The 27,367-nt window shown below is 39.0% G+C and overlaps 1 protein-coding gene across 4 annotated transcripts in view; it reads right to left on the reverse strand.

Moving 5' to 3' along the window:
- GTF2E1 (general transcription factor IIE subunit 1) overlaps positions 1–27,367 on the reverse strand; it is a 55,474-nt gene that overhangs the window by 27,318 nt on the left and 789 nt on the right. The window contains exons 2-4 of one of the 4 annotated variants that reach the window (XM_075512057.1): positions 25,147–25,246; positions 24,705–24,880; positions 18,667–19,144 (exon numbers count right to left, since the gene is read on the reverse strand). In XM_075512057.1, coding sequence (XP_075368172.1) covers positions 18,667–19,114 — 448 coding nt within the window. In that variant the 5' untranslated portion in view covers positions 19,115–19,144; positions 24,705–24,880; positions 25,147–25,246. Of the gene's footprint in view, positions 1–18,666; positions 19,145–24,704; positions 24,881–25,033; positions 25,247–27,367 lie in introns of all 4 variants that reach the window. The other 3 variants (XM_075512066.1, XM_075512075.1, XM_075512049.1) reach the window with 3 other exon arrangements.

Raw genomic sequence — 27,367 nt, forward strand, 5'->3', positions numbered from 1 at the left:
AAAATAATGCACAGTAGAATAATAATGACTCACATAAAAACTATTTTAAGATCAAGTGATAGAGTTTGCTTTTATAAATAAAAAGTTTTTTTAATGAATAGTTTTCTTAATGAAAACTAAAACCTATTATTTTTGTAGGACAGTTCAATGCCTCTCCTGTATTGGATCGTTCTATACAAAAGCGAAGTTTAACATACACCAGACCATATGTGAGCTTAATTTTAATGTGTGCCAGTTTAATAGGTCTTCCAGAGTCACAGAATGAAACTGGCATTCATATGGTGCACATGACAGCTAGAGAGGGCTCTTCCCACTGGACTTAAGACACTTACAACCAGACATGAACATAGGGGCTACTAGTCAGCAGTGCTCCCTTCACTGGCAGCACAGAGAAAGAAGCTCCGTTACAGACCACTCCTGCCTCGGGTGTCCATGTCTGGTCTGTAAATGCTTTAAGTTAGGAAAGATTAATACCTTGTCTAGTATCAATGCCCATGTTTGGGAGGAATCTCTCTCCCCCTCTCTCCCGTTTATCCAGTGGTATTATTGGAACATTTTCTAAGGTCCTGCAAATACATTTTTAAACAAAAGCAGTGCTGAGGCTAATTTTGGCTTCCTTCCAAAGTTTTCAAAAGAGTAGAAAAATTATCTGCATCAGTTTCCTGACCTGTATTTTATTTTTATTTTAGCAGTATTAACTAATGAAGAGTGCCACCCTACATTTGATATTTTGCAGCACAGGCAGATGAAAGGTTTTACAGTTTCAAACTGTGACTTAAGAAAGAAAATAACAATACCCCAGCCTTTCAGGTTTTCTCTCAGGATGAGAGTTTGGAAATCTGAACTCAGAGTCTCTTCCTAGGTTTGTCACCAAGTTACTTCCAATTAGGAATACATCATATACATATCCATGCAACTTATGTTTACATATGTATATAACTTCGCAAGACCTCACTGTAACACTGTCAGTTATCTCCATTAGAGAATAACATTATTCACACAATTATTAGTTCTTTTTAATAAATTAATTTTGCTGACAGTAAGTGCCAGCATATTAAAATATTATACATGAAAATACAGTTTAGTACAAGTGTACACTGTCTGATACAGCATACAAGGCAGTGAATTCATTTGCAGAAAAACAATATATTGCATTTCTTTTGAGAAGAAAGGGCGTTTGCATATTGTGTCAAATGAATATGTACAGAAGTAAGAAATAAAGTTGCAAATCTACCTTAACGTTCCTAATTTACTGATGTTTGAGTATCAGTTATCCACTTGTTTTCAATGACAGCCAGAAAGCTCCAGTACTGTTCTGTTAGATCTTTCACGTCCATCACTGCAGTAGCTTCTAGAGTCCAATGTCAACAAATTTTCTTCTCTGCTCTGCCTTGCCTCCTGGAATGTATACATTTTTGAAAAATCTAACAGAAACAGTATTCTGAGTACTTCTCTATTCTTGTATTAAATATACTTTTTTACAGAGCAAGTTTCCATCAAAAATTTCTCTTCCCACTCAGATCAAGGACCTTTCCTTATTTACACAATCAAAGATCCTCTCTATCACTTTTGCATCAGCTTTACTTTTAACAAAAACCTCTGACTTTCCTAAATATTTTCAGATCAACTTTGCCTCATTCACAATGACTTAGGGAATGAATTTGTTCTGGTTCCATTTGAACACACAGGGACCAAGGGATATTTTGCCTTAGAGCTATGACTAAATGAGGCGAACACAGAATAAAAACAAAAGCAAAACCCCAAACCACATAACCTCACTCTGCTTGCACCTGCACCGATCACTTGCTGCACTGAGAAAAGCAGAGCTTTTAATGGGAAGCAGGCACAAAAGCAATCACTTGTTATCACGGCAATCCCAAAACAGAATAGTCTCAATGCTCCTTGGGCACAAGATGAAGAACAGCACTGCAAAGTTAGTGGCATCGTCTTCTGTGTGCTCCAAGGACTACCTTTCAGCTAGTTTCAGCTAGTTCATCATGTAAAAGTCACAGCCATCCCCATTTAATCTGTTCATTGTCTGCCTGATGCACATCCAAAGAGATTCACAAAAACACAGTGATACAGGTCAAAGATGCAGAAGAAATCTCTCTCCATTTCACAACAAAGTATTCCGTACTTATAAAGGATTTACTTCAGGGTCAAGGAAAGCCAGATAAAATAATTCAGTTGAAGCAAGAAGAAACATTCAGATTTTTGACAAAAGTGGTCAGCAAGAGATCAAGGTACTTTATTAAAATCCATGCAAGTCTTCTAAAGAGCACAAAACACTGCCTTTCAAATTTATAAACAAATCCAGAGTCTGATTTAACCCTTAAATAACAAAATGATAATACTCTGGATTAAAAAAAAAAAAATCCAAGACAAAGATCCGGACACTGGGCAAGGGACTGGAAGTTATCTTTGGAAGGGAAGGGAGGAAATCTGAAGCTCCAGATCACTGGCCTCCAAACTTTTTTGATTGCACACCCCATCAGTAAAAAATTTTTGAGCACACACCCTCAATATAAGGATATTTACTTATGAATTACATACGTGTACTACTGTACTAATATATTATGTACATTATAAAACATACATAAAAATAGAAATAGGATGAGATAAAGATGAAAAACTGGTTTACAAGTTTTTTCTTTTATTAATGGTACAAAAAAATACTTTCTTCATACACCCCAATGGATTGTTTTGCATGCACCCCACTTTGGAGAATGCTGCAGATGGCCTTTTCTCCTCCTTCATACTCCCAAGAAGAGTATCTACTCTTTTGCAGCCTGGTGAGGAACAGCATTTACCTTGAGCTAAGGCAGAGACAAACAACTATGACTGCAGTGAGCCCTGCAACTGGCATTCAGGACTTGGGGCAGGGTTGGGGATAGCTGAAAATCATGGCACATTTTGTTATGGATTACACTTCATAACACACTCAAGAAAAACTGGAAGTTGGTGGAGGCCAAAGCATGGAAGAGAACTGCATGGAAGAGAATTTACTCGTATGAAGGGAATTGACCAGGAATATGAGTTATTACAGAAAAAAAAAGTGAGACCAATCTTAAGTTTTGGAGAAGCTAAAGGATAATGGGAAAAATGGGAAGCAATCTATTTTGGTTGGGGGAAGGGAGGATGTTCAACTGTTTTGTATGCTCATCAGCAAAGAAACATAGTCCAGATAAATTAACCATAAAATGATTGCATAACTGGTGGAGAACAACACTTTTAGAAAAAAATCATGGTTTACCGTAAGCCTTAGAGAGTGTTTCAAGGGTCTATCCTGGTTCACTTCTATTTCATGCTTTCTACTAAAGATTTTGATTGTAGAATTGTATAGGCATATGCAATGTACTAATGAGACAAAATTGGAAAAGGCGGCAAATCCTTGGTAGAAGACACAATTGGAATGAAAGACTGTCTTTATAAACCACAGAAATTGTCAGTAGTCGATAAGATGATATTTACTAAAGTCCAAAGCATCATGTTTTTTATATTATTCACCCATACGAGCACTCTACCTTCTATACTGCCTACAGAAGACCGTCATAAGCCTTATAAAGGCACTTTTGGATTGGCAGAATAGGGATGAAAACAAGATGTCATATCACTGTTCAGACACTGCAATATTGGGGCACTTACAACGACCTACACAGACAAGACCAAAGCGAGTGCCTATGCTACCACTAGGGATATTCTCAATCAAGATAACTTCTGAGTAAGATACCAATTCCAAGTTTTAACTACTATGACCTGAAAAGAAAAAGCATATCACAAAATATATTAAAGGATTTTGCATCACAGCTGACAGCAGCTCCTAAATGAAAAGTCATCATCACAAGTTGAGGAATCAATGGTTTGACACTGAGAAATTGTATAGCATACCTGTAAGCAAACACTGCCATTACATTAAAGAAAGTGACTTCATACAGCCTTCAAAAAAAACCCCAAAAAACCCAAAAAAACCACAAAAACAAAAGATCAGCAAATGCATATTTGAAATTTTTTGTCGCACAAATTCTGATACAGGCAGTGATCTGAGAAGAAAAAAACAACTATGTAAATTAATTCTCAGGCACAGATTTCCAAAACCGATTTCCTGTCTCTCAGCATTCAGAAGCTTACAGGGTCTTAATGCTCCTTTCAGAACTGATTATAAACAAACATACAGACATTAATTGCAAACCTCTCAGCTCTCACAGGGAGTTTCAAATAGAAGGCTCGCCGTGCTGTTTACTTGCCTTTGCTTTCCCTCTCCTTAAGTACACACTCATGCTTGGTACCACAAATGCTTCTATCGGAGCAAAGCGGAATTGGCACAACTCCAAGGTAAATTGCCATCTTGCTGTTAGAAATGCCTTGTGCACAGATTTAACTTGTATTTTACCAGATTTGATATAAGTGAGCTAATAAACTAAAATTCAAATAAAACGGGGTTAAGAGAAAGAAGCTCTTATTCCTTTCCTTCACAGGTAGAAGAGCAGCAGTGCACCAATGAACCTGAATTTGTGATATAACTCATCACCTGTACTCTGAGGAGGGAGAAGCAGGGTATAAAAGATTCGGTTTTGCCAAAGATAACAGTGTCTTTTTAAATCCAAGAGAAGAGAGAAAGACAGAAGAATCTCAGAAATTTGTAAACACTTGTTTATAATTTTGTCTTCTAGTTAAACTACAAAGATGAAATTTTGGAACAGTGCTGAAGAGTAGCAGAGATTCATTGGTATTTCTGACGCATCAGTCCTACTCACATGGGATATAGAGGCTCAGAGTTGCACAGAAGTGGAGACCTGCAAAAAATACTTGGTAAGAAAAATTCTACTTCTAAAGCTGTCAGAATAACCAGAAAAATCAAGCAATCGTGAAGAAAAGGTGTTATACATTTCCCATTTTGAAGATGGAGAACCTAAGTATTAAGTCATAAAGCCATACGAGTATGTGGTAAAAGGGGGATATCTCTGGAGCTCATGCCCAGTATGTCAACCTGCAAGTTTCTGCTGTGGTATCTAAACGACAGTCACCCAAGGAACATTTAGGAGGATCCAAAAGTTGCACATTGATGTGGGCATGCGTCAAGCTCAGGCTTAGCCAGGTCTTCTCCGGCTCCACAACTGAAGCTGTTTGTCCCTCCACTAGACTGTAACTGCTGCAGTCTTGACAACACACAAGGCGGCAAATCTTTAACACTTAAATTCCTGAACGTATACTACAGATTCAGATGATGATTAAGATTACATTTTGGAAGCAAATATTAAACTGCTGAGGAGCACAGCAGCCTTCATTGCTTGAAAGCAGCAAGCTCCTGTCTGCTTTACAAGTTACTGCTTTTGTGGGTCATTAACTTTCAGCTCCAGGCAGATTAAGATGGAATAACAAAGCATTTACCAGTGGCAAGACCCTTGGCTGAGAGGAAGGACTACAGGCAGGACCGAGGAACTCATTCCTCAGCAAAACCATTCCAGTCTGGATACCCAATATTCAGTTGTCACATAAAAATATTTCAGTGATAGTAAGCAGCTTGACTGTGTGTTGAGCACACACAGATCTCCTTGAGTTAAATACTTTAAAATCCCCAAAAGGATCAAGTCACGCACAGAACCAGTGCAAAGTTTCAGCTAATATAACGTCACGTACAGCAGGTGAAGATTATTTCCTCTTCCTTCATCAGCTTCTCTGATATTTTTAAGATTTTACATCAATATTTTTATACACACATACATATCAGCCAATTTAATTACGACTGTTACTGACTTCTCATATGAAAAAAATGTGGCATTTTGTTTGTTTGTTTTTAAAACTGATGTGGTCTGTTCCCAACAACAATCATATATTCCTGTGATCTTGTTCACAAAGCAGGGAGAAACGCCAAGACTGCCATCTCTCCATTTCAGCTTGAGTGAAGCATCACAAATCACCTAATCCTTTGTCTTTTTTGGCCAAGTTACATCCTTGTCCTCCACTCACTGCAAGATCGTACATCTGCTTCTTTTTAGGCTTGAGGGTAGACAAGCAAACCCCTTTTTAATCAGTTTCACCAGCTCAGTGCAATTATTATCGAAATTAAAAACCAGGTCCCCTCTCAACTCCAATGAATTACATTCAGAAGTTGCTAATCTTATCTTTGCAACTTAAAACTACAGTATTCAAGTACTCCCATAATCACAGACATTAGAGTTTATATACTCAAGTCATGCTGTAAAACTGCTAAATGCATTTATCTACTTGTCAATAAGATTGTTTTCAGAAGCAGAGTAGTTTAACTCTTTTGCTCAGCCTGAACTCAGTAAACCGGATCATACAGTTTCAGACAGAAAAGGTAATCCAGAAAAGACAGCTTGCCTTAGCTCAACCTGTAAGCACAACTAAAGAACTTGTATTAGCCACAGTTAAGTCCCCAGGAACAAGCAGGAGAGTAAGAATAAAACTATGAAACAGCCCAGGAGGAAGAAAATTTTTGACTGCAAAGAGAGAAAATTCTTCCATGATGCAATTTTAGACTGGCATTATCAGAGCAATTTTGTATTATTGAGCTTTCTCTTGTTCTGCCAAAGCAGCTCCCTATTTCCTTCCTACACCCAGATTTCCTTTAATCATTGAAGACAGGATGCTGTGTTCTGACGAAATGCCTTTCCTGGCCATCCCTGGTGGAGGGAATTAAAAGCCTTGCCAATCCTTTTGAAATGCAAATCTTCACCAAGTAGGTTTCATGCCTCTTGCTATTGTTGCCTCTCCCTGAAGAGCACATGTTAGAAGGAACAGTGAACACTGGACTGTTTACTTATTTCTAAAATGAATATTGTCTTGCACTTGTGATCCCCTAATCTCTCCATTTTCATTTTGCTCTTTCCTCCTCCCCAAATCTCACATTTTTCAAGCAAAAAAGCTTGTTACCTCTAGATGGCAAAAAAGCTTGATCCTCCAGCAGCAAAATCATTAATTCTCTTATCTGCATAGCCAATATGGCTCGATAGAATTTCTTTCTTCAAATATTAACTATTTCTGTTACCTGTTGAGACCTTAACAGAATAAACATTCAGTCCAAATGCTTTTCCTGTTATTAACAGACAAAATCTTCCTCTGCCCCTTTTTGGACAGCACAGGCAGGGGAATAGCATTTCAATTAAAAAGGAGGAGTACAATTAGAATGAGTAGGAAGCACACAGACCAATAATCTAATATATGACAGGAGAAAAGAAGATACTGAACCTGACCCTCCCAGGGAGCAAGGAAGTGTCAATATGAAGACTCCTAGCATAGTTTTGTTCTTCTGGTTCAATTTCAACCCACAGTTGTGGGGGGACAACACAGAGAGAAAGAGAATTACTTCCAACAGTGAAAGATAAAATTTTGTGCAACAGGACAAAGTTCTCCAGATAAAATCTTCTATGCTGCAAAATATTCTCCTGAAGTCAGTAATGAGGACTGTATTGAATCACTAGTATGGTTAAAGCAAGACTGAAAAATACAGTGAAAATACATATTTATGAGTAACTCTATACTGATGGAAGTGGAGTTCAGCAGGGTTTTTCTCTCTACTTTAGGAACAGAAATTAAGAATGTCACTATTTGACAATGATAGGTTAGTATCAGTAAGAACTTACAGACTCTAATATCAAACTTTCAACAAATTCATACAGAAATTTTAATGTTCATAAATGATAACTGATTAGCAGGATGCTTAACAATACAAACCTTATTTTTGGCTTTATTTTGTAATGGGACTCAAGAAAATAAAAAAAGAGAGCAATGAATATATTACCTACATGCATTACCAATTGCACCTATTCCTCAGAAAACATGGTTAGCAAGAAACAGAATAAGCACTATTGTTTGTGGAACATTTTTGTCCCTTCAAATATTTTAAATACAAATCTGTTCCACACCGGCATATACTGTGGGTCCTCCATTTCAGTTGTGCAAGTTTTAGATATACACCAGGCTGTCTGCACTTCTGATTAAAGAAAGCAATGACAACCAACATACAGTCTGTGGGCAACGAAGGACTCTCTAGAAGAATTCGCACTTGTGTTCCTCCTGCCGTCTTTTTCAAGAGTCACTTTGCCACAAGCACGCGTATCAGGCCACGTTTAAGTAGAACCACTGAAGTACAGATCCCTTGAGTTGGCTGCCTTGTAGACCATGTGTCCAGGTTCAGAAAGAGTATTTCTGAGACAATATTCCAATTCATACACCTAACCTTTTTGAAATGTGCAATAGCTTCAGACATAGTGGAAGATCAAGATCTCTTGTAGCTCAACAGAAGGCTAACAGAAGCAAAGAACATTTGCTTCTCTTCCTAAGTTTGTAATCCACTCAAATATCTGGATAAGTCTCCCAAATGCTGTGCCTGCATTTCTCCATATACTATACCGACATTTCCTTTCTCTACAACACGGACCTACACTCAGCTTCACAGAAGTTGGCCACTCTTTTGGAAAACCAGCTGTCAAATTTCTTGCCCTAAAATGTCACACAAGATAGAAGGAACCAGCAACTTTCTATTAAAATGAACTTCAATATTGCTTTGAATTCGAGATTGCTGTTGGTAACCTCAAACCCATCCACCACATTTAAGAACCAGACTGAATCTGGCGGGGACACAAATAGTTCTTATTCTTGTAAATGAAAGAAAGCAGATTTTGTGCGCTGGCAGGTCATGTGTGGATGGCAACTGCAAAAAGTATATTTTTGGCACGTAGGGGGATGGCATTATTGCCAGCTATCAAGCATTTCCATTAGGGCACCTGCTGCAGTTTCACTTGGCATGCGACTGCAAGCAACTTCATCCTCACAATACTCAGCTATTGTGAAAACTGGCTAGCAGAAACTACCCTCATTGGAGCCCCTGCAGCACAATTGATCAGCTCACTATAGAAACCCCATGTTTCTCACTCATTCATACAATTGATATTTCTTGGTAAGCTGGGAAACCAGTCTGAACTGACATGATAACAGAAAGAACAGCTTGAATGTTGCCAGAGGGGAAGTTGTTAATTTTTCAGACAATGTAACAGATTAGTGGAAAAGGATATTTGTCCAAACTCACAGATTAAGGTTCAAATGTACACCTTAAGTACAGAATTAAGCGGCAACAGGGACCAACTTTGACCTTCTTTTCAACACATGACAATGCATTCATGTCTTTGAAGTGTGAAAAGCTAAATGCAAAAAAAAAAAAAAAAACCCTACCAAAAAAACCAACACCCCCAAAAAACAACCCAAAACCAACCCACCAAAAAAATCCCAAAATAAAAATGCACACCCCACCCCCAAAAACAACCACCCCCACCAACCTGAAAGCACTTTACCAGACTGGCAAGAGAAAGACTCTCTTTCATTGTCTTCCCATCCCTCAAGGGTAAGAGATTTCACTCTTCTGCCACAACTGCTTTTCATCAGATTATTCTCAAATTCAGGCATCGAAAAAAGATCAAAGAACAGAAGATTACTTCACTAGACATACTGAAAATTAGGCCTGCCTGAGAAGGCACCTTCTTTCCACAAGAAGCAGCTGAACTTGGAACATTTTACCTTGCAAGCTACAGTATAACATCTTACCTTGCAAGTTGTTCAATTTCTACTTCTGCCTGTAGAGGACCTACTTTTCATCCTCAAAAAAATAATATAAAGCTCCAAATGCTCAACCCAAGTAAGCCAGAACTTCTCTAACCATAGAACTGGCTTCAGCAAACCATTCTGGGCACCTTTTATTTGTCTTCTAGAGTTTGTGTACAGCTTAGTAATGTTTTCAAGACTTCTACATCTACTTGTTCAAATCACATTTTGGTCAGGGCTCCCAAAAGATTCCTTCAAGTGGGCAAGAAGTTTCTGCTGTGTGCCTCCAAACAGCAGAAAGACAGACACATCTCTGGCGTATCTGAGAGGTACATGCAGAAAATGCGGGGGGGGGGGGGAGGAATCCCTGTGTAAAATACTTCCCTCTTGAAGAAATACCAGATGACCACAGACACTTTGCCTTTCCACTTCACCTTCTGGAACTTGTGAATAGTTAAAATAAAGCTGATTGAATCTACCTAATGAAGCATTTCATGGTAAAGCCCCTGTTACCACCAATCTTACAAGACTTACTTATAGACTCATGAAGGATTCATACAGATGCCTGTTACATTTCACTGTTACTTCATCGTGACTTATCATTTTTGACCACCATAATTACAGTATTACTAGGCCATCTCACCACCCGTCAGGCAACACTGACAATGCATCAGCACCGTGCCTGACCTGCAGTGTGTGCTGGAAGACGTATTTCAGTACAGGATGGACCCACTTGGGCCTCTGACTTCTACCCTGATAGCACTTTGGGAGAAAACACACCATGCTGTATTACTCCGATCTTAATTTGAAAAACAAGACGACACTAGCTTTTTCTGGCCAAGGACCAAGTACAGCTATACAAAGACAGTCCAGGGGCCCAGTCAGCACTTTAAAATACATTTCTCTAGAGCACTGTATGGGATATGAGCTAATAAGCTCTGCCAGTGGGCCACAGCAGGCTGTCAGTGGAGAATGAGGCATGCAAGGTGCTCTAAGGGCATAGCAGTGCTGTAACTCAGTTGTGAAATAGCAATTTGATCACAGCCTGCAATGTATATGCGGAATTGCCTCTATGTATTTATTTCTTGGGCATAGTTTAGGTAGCAAATTCCAGAAAATTCAAAAGATATCAACCGAATTTGCTTCTGCATTTCACAACAACATTAATCGACATTTCATGCTACAGTTTCCCCTTCCTGCTGACCTGGGTTTGCAATTAGAGAAGGGGAACAATTTAACATTTAATGTCTTAAAAAGAAAAAAAAAAAAAGCACCACCTTCAGAACCACTTTACATTATCTAGAGGAACAATGAGTTGCTCATTCATCTCAGTGTGCAGACCATTTTTAGCCCAACTAAATTAAAAATACTGTAACGGAATTTTTAGGCAAAAACATTTCTCTTGAAAAGGTAAATTAAACATTCAAAAAATGGACTGCATGAGATACACATCAAATTATTGATCATTCAGAAGTGCCAGATGATTTAATACGTATTCAACATAAAATTGGAAAAGAAGAGAGGAATCCTTTCCTCTTCTCAGTAAGAGCTATTTCTGCTCCAGCTCATATGCACAACCTCAGCAGCTCTGAGCTGACAGAGTTCTTCCTTCTGTCCTGCTGTGGATAAATTAAGTCAGACAGTAAGCAGAGAAGGACGCCCTGGACAGAGGGAATATCCAAAGGAAGCTCATTAGGAATTAAAGAACTTTTTTTTTTTTTTTTTTCAAACTTCAACCAAGATGACTACACCAAAATACCAAGCCAACATACTATACCCTCAAATTGCATCCAACAGCAGAGAGACTGCAATGCAAGTAACAGGATTCTCCGTGAGCTCCTGATCTGACTTACAGATACCCATGCCTAAAAGGATGACACACTTTGCAGATGGTATTACCAAGGATGCAGTTTCAAAAGAACAGCAAGTTACTAGAGTAAAAGATAGGAATGCTGCAGTCCAGCTTTCATCACTGCAAATGGCTTAGCAATGTTCACAGATTTTACGGAGATCTTCTTGCTGTTATCTATTCCAATTTGCAAAGCCAAGAAAAAAGGTAAAGTGATAACCTTTACTTGAAGGGCAATTATTTTCTGCACTTCTAATAATAAAATGTCCTTTGCAGACAAAAAAAAAAAATTGTATCAATACTTTAAGTCAGGGCATGCATTTATCAGATACTTTTTTTTAATCTAAGAGACACGACACACCAGCCAGAGGTCAATGTGGAATACAGGGAAATGACCAGCGAGCACTCTACAGGCAACAGCTTTTCGAGTTACTCCAGTGACCTAGAATCCTCTGGTCTGATGTTCTGCATAGCACAGGCTCTAACACTACCTTCAGCTATTTCTCCACCAAGCTGAGAGATCCGTGGTTAGACTAGATGGTTATCTTTCAGACAGGGTGTCTAACCAGCAGGGAATGAGTTCAAGTTACAGATGTAACCTACACATCCCTTTTAAGTCATTCTAAAGAGTATTCTTACTTTTAGAAAAACATGAACTAATTCTGATATGTTTTTCTCAGTTTTCCTTTCCCTGTGGCTCCAGGCCTTATCAAGCTGAAGCAGAGTAAAGCTGACAGGAATACTCTTGGAGCTTTTGCCAGAAATTTGAATAGAAACAGGGAAACTAAGCAGAGCATGGGCAGTTTCCTTCTGTTGGTGTTTGCCAAAAGCTCTCAGTGGCAGCACAGACAAACAAAATGTGCCTGTAAAGTCAAGAAAAATCACACTGATGAGTTTACATAGACTTGAAAAGCTAACAACAATAACAAAAAAAAAAATCTTCACAGAAGACTGAAGTTGTTCAAAACAGAACTGCTTCAAATCCTTTCTTTTTCAAGGGAAGTTTCTGGTATGCCAATTTACAAAAAGACTTTTTCAGTCCTGATTTTGGCTGGTAAAAAGCTGTAAATTGTTGTAGTAGTAATATCATATAGCAGATGCATAGCAGTACATGGTAGACAAAGCTATCCAGAATGCCTGTTCTGAAAATCAATGAACCTAAAGGACAAGAATCAACAGCATAAAGATCAAATAGGATTGACTACATATTGTGAATATATAGAATAAATAGCTCTAAGTGATTTATTTTTTTCTAATGGTTGGAAGGGACAGAACTCAAAAAGAGATGTACCAGAAATGGACACAAGAGCTCCACAAGAAAAGGCAAGGCAAAAAACAGGGAGAAGGGGAAGCACAAGAAAAAATTAACAAAATAGATAGGATAGGCTCAAAAGTAATTTGAATCAGATGAGGAAGATTTGAAGTTAGTGTAGAACTTGCCTGAGGAAGTAGAAATTCAAAACAAGAAGAGAAGACAGATGTGTTCTGAATAGCTCACTGGGGATGAAGTGAGAAGCAGAGCACTCAGAAGAACAGGCAGTAGCTCTAGAAGTCAATACATAAGACCAAAGCAAAAAATCAAAGACTAGTCAAATTTCTAATCTCAGTAACAGGGCCCAAGCCATACAAATGCTCAGCTGCATATAGGCTGCCTGAATGTGATATAAGGTGCCTTGTGACAGGTACAGAAAACCAGCCTCTGAACACATTACGTGCAATTATGTTATGAAGTACACAAATGACATGTGAGAGGCTGACAGTAAAACAAGTGGGGTTAAAATGAAATTCAAGGTGTTGTCTTCCCTTCTGTAAAACTGGTATCACCACCTTCAATCTGTTCTTCCCAAACTAAATGTCCTATCAGCACACAGAATAAGAAAGGGATCCAGATACACAGTATGTTACTATTACAGTGCATCTTCAGGAACAGTAAGATAGCTATATCCAAAATGATTCACCAAACCAAAAGCAAACTGGGAGGGCAAAGAGTAGACAAGTAATTAGCTGCTATGATTTCCAATAACGACAAAAGACTCCAGTGATTATAACTGCAATTAAGAACATCCCAACAGCATCATCTTCCTGATTCGCGTTACCCACTTAATCTTCCATCTTTTTCTTTCCACTGTTATTCACATCTTATCTAACTGAATGTTATGGTGAGGACACTTCATGTATAGATGTACATAAGAGAGACCAACTGTAATTACAATTTACTGTTAACATCAAGATTTTTCTTCACAGTAACAGAAGTGAAAGAAACACAAGACTGAATAAAAATTATATTGCAAAGGTAGAAGAGAATAGAGGAAAAACTACTTCATCTAGCCTTATATTTTCTTTCTAACATCAAATTCACTTGCGACGCTGGTGAGTATTCTGATACAGTTTGGTATTTAGAATACCTAAGGAAATCCAGGGCTGAATAACAGTGTGATGCACTGTGGGATCTCATTTCTGTCACTCCTTCACTTCAACCCCACTCTCCCTTTTGCAGTTTCTAGTCACATACTTTCTTCCAAATTGACCTTGAATTTGACAGTCAAATCCAACACCACACTAGATTTACAAATATGATTAGGGTATGAGAACAGGATACATTAGAGAGACCTTCCCCAACCAGACCCAGTTAATCACACTACAGAACACATATCCATGAACATAATTTCCAGTTTTGTGACATTCAATAAATTAATCAACCCAAGCCCGTATGTATAGAGAAAAGACAGCTCCCTCTGCTGGGTGAGACAATGCACCTCCTCCTGTCCTTCCTCCCACACTCTGCAGAACAGACTTGTGCATATTTAATTCTTCAAGAATTTTTTTTTTTTTAAATCCAATCCACAGGATGGTATCGAGTTGTTTAGATGACTCTGCAATTTCAGGAACTGGCCTACAGAAACCAAATTTCTGTAGTTTTTACATTTAAAAGCACACAGAAGAAAACTCCTCCCATAGGTCTGTGTAAGAGCCTGATGAAGTAACACCCTATCTCTAGGTGAAACACTTGAAAACCCAGTTTCCCTTATGTCAGTGTCCACTGTCAGCCCAGGTCTGGGAAGAGACAGAGTTCAGCAGTGTTATTCACAGTATGCATTTAACATCTGGTTCGTCTTACTGCTACTCAATTAAACTCTTTCTTGTACATCCCTGCCTCAAGAGATAGCCCTAACCTTTAAGGGAATGGCTGCAGCTTTCCACCTGCATGAGGCTTCATCACCACAGCAGCTACATGCTATTGCTAGCATGCAGAACAAAGAGTGATGAAATATCAGAGCACAGGTAGACAGCAGACAATGACAAAAGTGAAAGGCAATGATCTGTATTTCAAGTGCTTATATTAGAATCTTCTAGGAAAACTACAATCTTTTTCCTTTCTCAGTCATCCCATCTGAAACACAAGGCTAGAAGTAACACTCTTCATTCATACAGCATTAGTGTTTTTCTTTCTGTAGATCTCAAAACACTCACAAAAGGGGGTAAGAACTGTCCACTCAGCCTGTAACACCCAGCCGGCACCAATTCCGGTCAAAGGCACTGCCAGGTCAATAGGCAAACCGCAAATCTGCGACCTCTTGGATCAGAAAGTTCTTAGCTTTGCTACAAGTTTCCACAGCAAACTTTTGCAAAATAAAAGCATGCTGTGTGCAAGCTGTTTGCCTCTAAAAGCAGAAGTCACTGATACTGCTTCTTTGGAGGCAACACTAAAAACTGCCACTAAGGAGAAAGTGGGATATCGGGAGATCTGTTCAAGCTCTTCATTTAGAACAGATGGGGCTAAAACTCATGACCTGGGCACGCCATGCTTAGGGCTAGCAGGCACTCACTGGTCATACAACCAAGTGACTCCTCCAACACAACATGTTTCTTTTCTTTTCTTTCCACTTTCAGAAGATCCCTTCGTGAGCTGAAGAAGCAGCAGAACTCTAGTTTTTTCATCACCTTGACTTTCACCATCTGACAGTTTCTTTAACATTACACAATTCCTGTCCTTGAACTTCCTACAAGTACCTTGTTCAACCTTTGACAGCATAGTTTTTGGAGCTTTTTTGGGTTGAGATGTTTAATGGCAGAAAAAGGGATGGAGAAAAATCATATAATACTTTTAAAAACAGAGAGATTACACTCTCAAAGTAACATTTATACTATTTACAATCTACATTTAAAATTACCTTAGTGGCAAACTTGCTACTCTGTTCAAAAATATTTTTCCAAATTAATTGGATGAACAGCAACCAAAGCACACCTATACCTATGTGCCCTGAAAACATACCCTTCTTACTATCAATTATTTTTTCTCAGCAGACACATTTCCACCTTCCAAAACCACCAATAATCACATCTTCTGATGAAAAAATAAACACCTCCGTTTATTTCAAAATTATTCACAAATGGAGTAAAGCACAGCGCTAAAAAAAGCCTCCATTTGACAGCTGGTAACCTATAAGAAAAAGACCTCTGCTAAAGCCAAGAGACAGACACAGATGCTATGGTAAAAACTAAAGAGCACTACAGATCCAACTTATGGACAGGCTCCTCACAAGCACTCTTAATTCACAAATTGCAATACATGACTAGAGTCACGGAGAGATTCTGGAAACCTCCTCACCATCACTGATAAGGAAGGGCAAGAGCAATAACCTCCTCTTCTAACCCTTTCATTCTACAACAATTGCGCAGAGTTTGCATTTGAATTGTAACTAGGGAAGAGGAAAGCGAAGCAGAAGAAAACACAGGACATCTAAACCGTCCCCATCTCTGAGTGACAAGGACAAAAAGCAGACAGTGAAACAGGATGCCTTTTAACAACAGATTGCCAATTTAAGTGCAGCTTGGTCTAGACTAATGCAGAGGATGCCTTCCATGCTCTACCTGCTCCATGGACTTACAGACTTCGGCCCCACAGGCCTTTTAATTCACAAAATTTTATCAACATGGCTGCAGTCCAGGTGCAGTTCAGGTCAACCGTGACTGAAATTCATATAGCTCTCAGCTACCCTTCAGCAGTTGTACTGCCATGAGTTTCAATGAGTGGGAGAGGTTTATGTACAGAGCTGATAAGGGCTAAAGACATCCTGGGAAAAGGATGCCTAACACACCTTGTTCATGAGGACATGCCTCCCTCTGTGAGAGACCCAAAGGTGTCTCAGTTCTCTTCTAATACGGAATTCCTGAGGAGCAGGAAACATATGCAGACAACACAATCCACTGCAATATAAAGCAGCCATTCTCACTAAAAAAACAAACAAAATTTCCCACTTATTTACCCAGAATGGAAACAAGCAGCTATCTCATGGTCTGGAGACAGTATGAGACCTTCTTAAGCAGTAACTGGAGAGCCCTATCCAAACTGGTATTCCATGTAAAAGCTCTTGAGAAACAACAGTATCACCATGCACTATCTAAACGAAGCTATGATTGACTTAAAATTATATAAGGAGAAACCGAATATACGTAAATTCTAGACAGTTATGTTCTTACTGAAAGTAAGTGAAGGTAAACTGGCGATCTTGTTATTTGCATCAATACTGACAGAAACCGACTGCTGGGAATTGGTGGGAAAACAGCACTCAACCTTTCCTTCCATCAGCAAAACTGCAAAACACTCTGTGTGCCAGTGAATTATTTCACATTGTGAAGGCAGCCAGTGCTTGTACTTCAGACAAACCCTGGTTGACCTCATCAGTTCCTGGAGCACAGGCTTTGCTGTCAAAGCCGAATCCTGGCATTATTGTCTGCTGCATCTCATCGACAGCCAGTTCTTTGCTCTTGGAACTCACTGCCCACACAGGCCGGGAGGATTCACCTGCAAAGTGTTACAGGTCCCCTTGGGATGTGTCTCACACTCCCCACCATGTTTGTTCTCCGCACAGGTTCTCTACTCTCTCCTTACTGAAGCAAACCACAAAAGCACTATTCCCTTTCAGCCTGACACCCACGACTGTAGCTGCCACAGATTATCATTACTGTAGAGAGCATGTGTAGTTTCTATACTCAGTGGTGAGTATAGAAAACCTGTGCTGGCATTGCCGGTTTTAGTGCTCCATGAGGGAGTAACTTCTACTCAGAAAGCTGTGCTGGATTACAGCAATGACTGTTACCTGACTTAGTGGATTCTGCATCTCTAGCACTAAACATCATTTTCATGGTTGTTCAAGTAAAAGGAGTTTCACAGCTCTTGATCTTTGGAGGCAGGAAAGAGCAAAAATGATAGGCTGAACATTTGTTGGGTGTTTGCCCTTCTCCAAAGCAGATTAGACATCAGTAACTTCAGATTAAAAGCTTCAATACCACTAAACAGTGAATTTTTACCATTTCTTACTATGATAACTGACACAAAGCACCACACTCCAATGTTTCTGAGAGCTCTCCTGACTTTTGCTCTTTTATTTTTGTGGAAAAGTAAGATCAGGACAAAGAATTTAGAAGAAAAAATTAAAAAGTAAAGAAACTAACTCAGAAGGTGGAAGCCTAACACCCAACCCCTGCTCCCTGCCTTCTCCCCAAAATAATCCCAGATTAGACTAGCAAAATAGGATCTCATCAGGTGCAGGTGTTCTTCCTTTTCTTCCCTGGCACAGAAGCACAAAGTATTTGGACTGCCCCTGTAGACAATGACACCCAGAAAAGATTCTTATTTCATATGCATGAGACAGATATGCACCTCCACGGAGACTGAGACACACACTTGAAAAAGAATCTTGTTTACTCCCAACCACAGACAAATCTGTAATTAATTTCTTTTAACTTTCATGAGACTGCTTTACACTGGGGAAACAAGGTTGTGCAGTATAATGAACTGGCTAGAATAAAATTAAATGGTAACAACTCACTCTTTGCATGACCATCTCTAAATTAAAAATATTTTGCATACCAAAGTCAACTATACATATGCCCTCTCTGCAAACTACCAGTAAGTCACACAGTTTACAGGCAAGACCAGGTTATACTGAAAAACTGTCAGCTTCCAACAAGAACAGACTGCCTTATTCACCCTTGAATTTGATCACGATAAGACCTCCATTGCTCTACTGCTTGTCACTCAAGCATTTTACCAACACTGCTATTTGCCTGTACAGACTGTATAACTCTGTATACATTACTCCTGTATTTTGCTCAAACATTTACCACCTGCAGAAACAGAGTGCCCTCTAGCTCCGGCCGAACTCAGGAGAATTTTCCTAAGACTCTGTTTCCTTAAAGTCCAGCACTTACAGACAAAGGAGAGAGCAAGAGCATTCTGTTACCTGTACTCTTACCTGTCCTAGGGTCAAACAGCTGGTTGGCCTCCAAGTCTGTGAAAGTGCTGAAGCAAATGGGGCATTTAAAAGAGGCGCGATTGGTGGAGTCTCTTTCATCCGTCTCAATCCTCCTCCTCATGTGGTCCAGCTTGTACTTCACCACATTAACCAGAAGGCGGTAGTTGATGAAGTAGTAGTTATGACGGGTGGTTTTACCATCTGGAGCCGTCTCTACCCTCATCCTGCATTTGATGAACTTGTCACCCTTGAGGGTGTTGAGGACAGCCCGCAACTGCTTCCTATCAAACTTAAGGAGCTCTAACATGTCCTCTTCCTTCACGCAGGGGTTCCGGATGAGAATGTCCAGAGCCAAAGCATGTTCAATGCCATAAAAGCCACGCACCACGTATTTGGCAAGGCGTTTGAGAGCTGCTGGGACCTCAGTGAGGACGTCTGGGTCAGTCATAGCAGGTTCAGATCTTGAGTTTCATGTACACTGCAATGAAAAAAGGCAGAGGGATTCTTAGCTAGTCTTCTGACTTCAGAAGTTTTGATTTATCTCACTTAGAGCTTATGAAAAGGATGGGGTGTTTTCCATTTCTCTTTCCCAAGCGCTGTACTGTCTCCTTAGGTGTTAATAATGCCAATGCTACAGAAGTAGAATTAGGAAATGGTACCTCTCATTCAAAACAAAATTATGGAAAACTTAAAAAAAGCACACAAGAAATTGGTACCATAACATACAGCAGATTTCATTTCTACTCAGTCACAGCCAACAGAGCTGGAATAAGAAAGCTGTCTTGAAGCTGAGCTCCAGTAGACAGCTTCATGATCAGCTGAGCTTGGGAAAAGCAGAAAAAGGCTACAGCAAGAAAGGTCCTAAGACAGCCCAAGAGTGGAGTAGTCTTATGGCCCCAGCTGATGTCACTTGACCACATTGTAAGTAGCCCTGCCTGCTTCTACTCCTCAGACATCTCTGGGCAGAGATATTATATGAGGACAGCTTGCTAGTACAGACTGGTATGCATTCAAGCAAAAGCTCCCAGCTGCACAATGAGAACAGATAGACTTTTTCCTTACTTTCTGATAAATAGATGTCAGTCAACCAACTGCAGCATGAAAACTGTTACCACTACCAACTCCTACATCACAGACTGCTTCAGCCTTTATCTTAGATGAGCAAATAGGTTCTTCCAAAGGACTGATCCTTCATTTAAAGTGTCTCACATTCAGGCCTTAGAAGCCCATGGATAATATAGCACAATAAATGAAGTAAAAATCAAGACCCAGTGAACATGAAGAGACAATGTGTTTAAAAAGAAAAAAGTATTCCATGAAGTATCTTTTGAGTTACTTATCACAAATTACTGTGCTGTGACAAGACAATAATTTCTAAAGAAATACTGTATTTTCACTTCATTTTTCTTCACCTTAACATCAAATGGCACAAATGTTCATGACAATTACATGCTTCTGTGACACAGATGGGATCACATATAGCCTCATATCATGCAAAGAATTCCTCATATTGTCACCTCTGCCACAGACATAGCCAAAAATCAAACCTCAGAAAACGAGTAACAGCAGTGACTCTTCTGAAGCAGCCAGTTTTGTCCAGTGGAGAGCAAAAGGGAAGCAACTCCATAAGGCACAGAGCAAAGGATTACTGTCATTTCACAGGGTGGTTTTGTGCATTTTCCCTCCACTCTTTCAAGACTATACATCTGTAGACAATAAAAAAATTCCCCTCCACTCATAACGCGCTTGGATTTCAATGTATGAAAGGTTCAAGATAAGCAAGAAGTATTAGAGGTGCTTTTGAAATACCCATTCAGGGGGTTGTACTTCCCGTTAACTTCAAATAAAACTTTAAATAGTCTTTTTCAATATGAGACTTCTATGCTAGTTTAGGATATGAATAACCATTTCTTAAGCAAAAGGTTTTTTCCAACTGAAGAAAAACCCCACATCTTAATTTCTGTTTGTTCATCATTGCTAAGCAATTTTTATCCGTGAACTAATATTATAAACAGTAAAACCCTGGCAATCTCAATTTTCACTTCCATTACATGTTTCACACAATGTATATGCACCTCCCCAGCATTCAAGTCTCAAATAAAGGAAAGAGAAGAGTGACAGCAGAAGAAAGGATCTGGACAGGTACCCTATTTCCTTCATCACTATCATAAAACCTGTAAAATCCTTTTTGACAAACACCATTACAGAACTTTTCTATGCTCCCCACACTAAGACATTCCCCTGAAATCACCAAGCTCTACATGTAACCAAGCAGCTGATGTCCCACTTCCATCAGCTCAGACTACTCAAAAATCTGTGATCATTTATCACAGATAAATGGATTGGATATGGATTTTTTTTTTTTTGTATGAGAAACACTGCCCTCTCAAAAAACTTTAAGCAACATTACCCACTGAAGCTTTACTTCTCTCCAGCCCCTACCCTCTTCTACAGCTGAGGAGGTGTGTTCCTCTCAAGGGTTAAGGCCAGTGCAACTGCAAAGCAATTAGGCTGTGGATTGTGGAGCTTAACAGTAAGTAAATTAAGACTGTCCTGGCTTTTCTGCCTTTTGGTAAGAAAAAAACTACCTTCATTCTTTTCTTTTAAAATGCTTCCCTGCTTGAGCTTTTCTTTTTCTCTAAGTTAGGGCCAAACGGTATCCACAGTGCTCAAATTGAAATGAACTGAACAACATTTGTTGACTGCTGATGCGCAGGCTGAGAGTAGTTTACAGAAAACAATGCTTGGATGTCCAGCTCCAGCTTCCCTTCAAGGAAATAAAATTAAAATATGTTTATCACTGCATGAATTGGCCATGAAACAAGTACTCCTAGAGTCAGTTAGTTTTCTTTTGCATGCCAGATACATAATGATTTATCTCACACAAAGTACAGTTTTATAGAGTTTTGCGTTAAAGGTAAAAGCATTAGCAATAAAGGATGCCCCATCATGAGTTAGTCATACAGTATTTTTGAATCTCTAAATTAGACCCAATCTGAACACCATCACAGGACATTCTCCTTGAAAATCAATTTCATTCTGTTGGTATTTTTACACTCCTTCAGTCACTTAAAGATAAATCTTGCTTTTGACTGAATCTGTCAGCAACATATTGATACTATAAAACAATGTCAATGCAGAAGCTGGCCAGAAGCCTTTATTTATTCAAATTGATTAAATCTTATTCAGAGTTTAAGCACAGTATAACATTAATGTAAAGATCAATTTTAAATAAAACCTGGCACCCCAGAAGAGATTTAAAAAGTCAAATTTCAAAAGTCAAAAGGTTTTTAAGTGCTGATCTCAAAAACAAACAAAATAAACTTCTCTCCTCACCAACTCTCTGTCCCCTAAAAATTCCTTACAGAAAAACTTGGTGATGCAACTTGCAGTGGGCACAGTGACCTTCAGAACATCAGTTGTAACAAAAAAAGGAGAAAAGTGTTTTTAAATAAGCACATCTCACTCTGGATACCTCATCTGAGAGCTGATCGAAAGCATTTTCTCTGCAAGAATCTCATTGATAAGACAGCTGCAGATTTCCACAGCCACTTTCAAAACAGGTTTAAGGTACAACTTCCTGAATAATGCACTCAAGCAGCTTAAACTGAGATCTACAAGAGACCAATAAATAAAACCACCTGTAAGAATATATACTTTTCCCTTGGTTTTCAGCAATATTTAAGAGATTTAATAATATTTTTTAGTGTCAATCACTAGAAAATATTATTTTCATCTAGTAGGACCAGGAGTTTTTACACCATTATTTCCTCTCCTCTACTGGAGACTTTTAGTTATGTCCAAATCTTCCATGTCCTCAGGTAATAGTAGGCATCTTGAGTGTAACACTGGTTTTCTTCCAGGTGTGGATATATGGAAATACAAGCATTCTGAAAACACCACAAACCATTCTTTCCCATTAATCTCCACTTCAAAAAGTTGATTAACACTGATTAAATTCTAAATCCTGCAGAAGACAGCCTTTGGGTGAGACAACCAACTGACTAGGGCCAGCTTTAAGAGAGAAAAAAAAAAGAAGAAATAAAGCCACCAAAGAACACCCTTGTCAAGTTTTGCTACATGAAAGTCAACAATGCTGAACACAACTAACTTAGCTCTAAAATTGAGCATGGACACATGTTCAGCAAACACCAGTTTTTATATTACATTGAGGCCTAATGCCAAACTGATCAAAAGCAAAGGCTCAAACAAGATCTGTATGGTTGGATGAAGGGCATATTTTACAACAGCATTCTTGATAATCATGTTCTCATGTAAGCTACGTGATACAGAACGATGGCACAAGAGCAAGCATATACCACTGCCAGAACTCACCAGGCCAGGGTCTAACAAATTGTTTCTCTAGGAGAAGCTGACATCTGGCCCATGAAGAATGAGCTGCAAATCCTTACTACTTTTCACCAGGCAAGACAGACAGTCATCCAGCTCACAAGTTGTAATCTGGTGCCACAAGAATATCCGTTTAAAATTCAAAAGCAGGGGACTTTACCATTGCATCCTTGAGCAGTGATTTCACCTTCCATCGAAGCAGTAAGTCAAGCCTGAATTAATTACGTGTGCAAAGAAATATGATAACATCTCCTAACAAGGTTTTAATGGACGTGCATCTGTTTCATAATAATGTCTGTACTGACCTTAATAATGTATGAACATCAAGGGATGTTGCCAGGGGGAAAAAAAAAAAAGAAAAAGAAAAACAATGGCCAAGATACAGCACTACACAGTAAGCACCTACAGCACCAATAATAAAGCACGCTGGACAGGATGATATTCAGAAACACCCAAAAGAAAAATTTCAAAATTTAAACATGGGCTTTATTAAAAGAGACAGCTGTTGGGGAATTGTTCTGGGTAATTATGTGAATACAATTCAGTGTTATGGGTATTGGAGGAAAGTAGATCTGTCTACGCTATCACAGTCGGACAGCAACCCTAAATACACATTAGTTTTTTAAAAAAAATTGCTCTAAATGTAAGAATAAATATTGATGTAGCTATAAAAGACAACACTGGGAAGACCTACAGTTACACAATACAATCAGATCTTTTGGGTGAAGAAACTCAGGGTACAGTCTGCAAAATGGAGATCATACCTCAGGTTGAGTAAAATGCATGAGGTGTAGGTCTTGAGCATAACTAGAGATGTCAGAAAGGAAATCGAGAGGAGAGCAAGTGAGCACAAAAAAAACCATTCAGTATGATGGAACCAAAGACCATGTAGAAGCCAGAAATTCAACTGAGCAAAGATGTCCACTGCTCAGGACTTTCCTGATGCAACATCAAAGCAACTGAACTCTTCTTCTCTATGTACAAAGATTTCAAGAACTCTTTTGCAAACTCGAACAGGAATTGTGCTAAAGGTGTTGGATCTGTTTTTCTTCCTGCTTTTCCTGACTAAAGCTGAGACAATTGACAAAAAGTGCTAAAAAGTTGGTACCTAGAAACCACAATGTAGATGAAACTAGAACTACAAGTTATGAGAACGTAAGTCAGCCGTGAATTAACCTGAATTTTTATCCAATACTGCAAAGAAACATCACTTTGTTTTAACATACAACTTTGAGGCTTATATTAATTCCACCAGTAATTTTACCTCAAAAAATTTAATGAAGTCTCACTGTTCATATATTTGACAAAGTAAACATTTTAAAAGCGGGATCTTGAAAAAGGTAGCAGACTGCTCTTCAGACGAATTTGGGTATACAAACCCTTTATAACACACCAGGTCTCTTTTGGAGGAAAACTTGGAGTTGCAAGGTTGGCTGGGAACCTTGGTCTATCAGACATACTGTTGACATTTGGAAAGGTGCTTCCTATTTTTCTCCACATCTAATTTACATTGTTAGTGCTCTTTTTCACTAAATCTTTGAGACCAGGTTTTGTTGATTTGTTTGGAAAATGTTTCTGCAGGCTGCTGCCATAAGATTTTAAAAAAAGGCAAAAAAATTTACTTGCTTACACCACTGACACAGTTTCTTCAGGAAAAATTAAAATCGGATTGTAAGAGAGTCCCTTACCTGTAAATGTGGCAAGTATGACAGGCTTCCAGGAGCCAGTGTCTACCATATCCCACTCCAGCAGTCACTTGCAAACACCAGATCCTAGTTTTGTAGTCTCTCACTCTAATAAAATTTAAAATTCCGTCTTCCAGAAGATGATGATGTTAAGCTGAGAAGAGCAATTCTGAATCTTCCTGAGTACATGGAGGGAAGGCACAAATTTCAGAACTACAGTGGGAAAACATATCATGAAGATTTTAAACATCTGTACAATGTAACCTCAGACACTACCACCCTTTCCAGAAAATGGAACAGAACCTTCCATTTTCAAGTCTGCTTTTTTTTGCCTTTCTCTGTACTGAGCAGATGATCTGTGCAACATGTCCCTGTTATCCAGAACTGCCTTTATCCCACATCAGTTGCAAACCCAAAGTCCTCTGGCATTTTATCAAAAGCTTACTGAATTCCATTCCCTGCAGACTTCAGGAACATTGCAGCTCAGCCTTCCTCCTGTGCTACATCTTGATGAGAAATCATGTATTTTCATTGCAAGACCTGCCCTGAAGTATTAAAGGAGAAAAGAACAATCAGCTTTCACTACCTTCTTGTTGGCATTCAATAAACTGAAACCAAGAGGCCACAGGTATCAAAGGGTTTTCTTCACTAAAGATGAACAGTTGTGCTGCAGCTGCACACAGAAAAGCTGAAGGGCCTGGCTGAAATTAGGACATTTTCACCTAATTTCACAAGTAAAAATATATGGAACTACACATGATAAGGCTACAAGGTCTGACCATGCAAGGCAGAAATTGAGTAATGCAGGCTCAGGATGTAATTCTCAATCACATTCACAATCTAAACCTGACATAAAAAATAGCAAGATGTCAGTAAATTAAAGGATTACCTATGTGCATGTATACAAACAGATTTAATATTCAGAAGTACTTCAAATGCACATTAGCATTAACAAACTATTTACAGTTGGAGCTGTAGAAAAAAACGGAGCGCACTATTTATGGAAGGCCAAACTTAGTGGCTAGAATAGTGAAGGTATAGTTTCCTGTTACAGCTTAAAGTCAAGTTATACCCTCCCTCCCATAAAGAAGTCTTTCTTTTCCTTTCCAGCCTTCAGCCACAACCCCCGCCATTCTGTGCTAATTTTGACAGTTGCTTATTCATGTAACAAGGTGAATCAAGTTGATAAAAAGTGAAAAACTAACATGCCAAAAAAGTAGGGTATTTTAGAGGAAGGGCAAGGGGGAAAAGTTTGAGAACCGAATCATTTATATTACCAGACTAGAGCCTATGCAAAGCAGAGAGAAGAAAGCATGGCTAAGGATGTAGAAGAGTGAGCTTTCCACACATGGTGGCAAAGATGTTAAATTGACTTAATTGTAATGTGAAGCCACTAGAACATTTTAACCACAGACACCAGAAATTCTTACAATTTACACTCCTATTTGAACGTATACCAGCAGAAGAATGTCATTTTGGAGACATCTCAGCATTGGCCCTCACATGATGAAGTGGTAAGGTTTGGGGTTTTTTTTAAAGGAAAAAAAAAAGTAAGAGCATTTCTCACAAATATCAAGCCTAAGAAGTCATGATTACACTGAAGTACAGTGGGCTTAACCCCATCATTCCTTGTTAAGTTTCTGACAGGAAGAAAGCAGTAATTGTTTTTCATATCCTGGATTCAATGAGACACAGAACACCACACTTCTCATCATGATAGATGATGTGAGTGGTATTGTCTGGCTTTCAGGAATTCCAGAAAGAAGACAGACAAAGATTTATGAAAGTATTAGCTTCAGAAAAGTTTTAGTGCACCAGGGTGTAGCAAACAAGTGTATATACTGTGGATGTAAGCAATAAACTGGGAAACTAAATAACAAGATATCAGGTTAGCTTTAATTCATGTAGTTTCTTATTTAGAAGAATTCCCTAAAGCATCCTGTGTGAAAGCAAGCTATAAATAGTATCTTAAAGGAAGTGGAAGGTAGGAATGAAACTCCCATCATCCCTTTTTGCTGCCAGAAGGGTATTTGCTCTTCTCCCAAGCACAAGGCTCTGCCCTCTCCCATGCCAGCTCTGGCACTGACAAGACCTTCCTGTGCACCAATTTGCATCCCTAAAAGGCAGAAAAATACCTTTTTTTTTTTCTTTACTAGGTTTTTCAACAGTTTAATCAGCTAGTGGAAACATCTGATGAGCAACAGAACCAGCAGATGTGAGAGGATGCCAGTGCAGGGGAAGAGACGAAAGAAGAAACTCCACCTTTCATGGCTGAAAAATATTAAACCACCTATGTTTCATGAAAATGTACCTTAACTGTGTACTGCTGAACACCCTTTTCAGAATGCCTATCTTCATTATTCATTCTGAGCCACTTGTAATGATACAAGTTTGACAGTTGGACCCATTTAACAGCTTAGTGCCATCATGAGATGTGATGTTCATCTGCTGCTCAGGGAACCACCAAGCTTGTGAAGCCAGAAGAAAACTAACGCACAAAAAGAAAATATCTTGCCAACCTGGAGAACTGAATGGTTTCACTGTATGGGCTCAGCCAGTGGCAAACGTGGCACAAAGGAATGAGCTTAAAGATGCCCCTTTTGACGGCAGCAGGTTGTTGGTACATCCAACTCATTGCACTGCACCCTAGATTTGTTACAGTGTCA

Source organism: Mycteria americana, chromosome 1 (genome assembly GCF_035582795.1).
Source record: "Mycteria americana isolate JAX WOST 10 ecotype Jacksonville Zoo and Gardens chromosome 1, USCA_MyAme_1.0, whole genome shotgun sequence".
NCBI lineage: Eukaryota > Metazoa > Chordata > Aves > Ciconiiformes > Ciconiidae > Mycteria > Mycteria americana.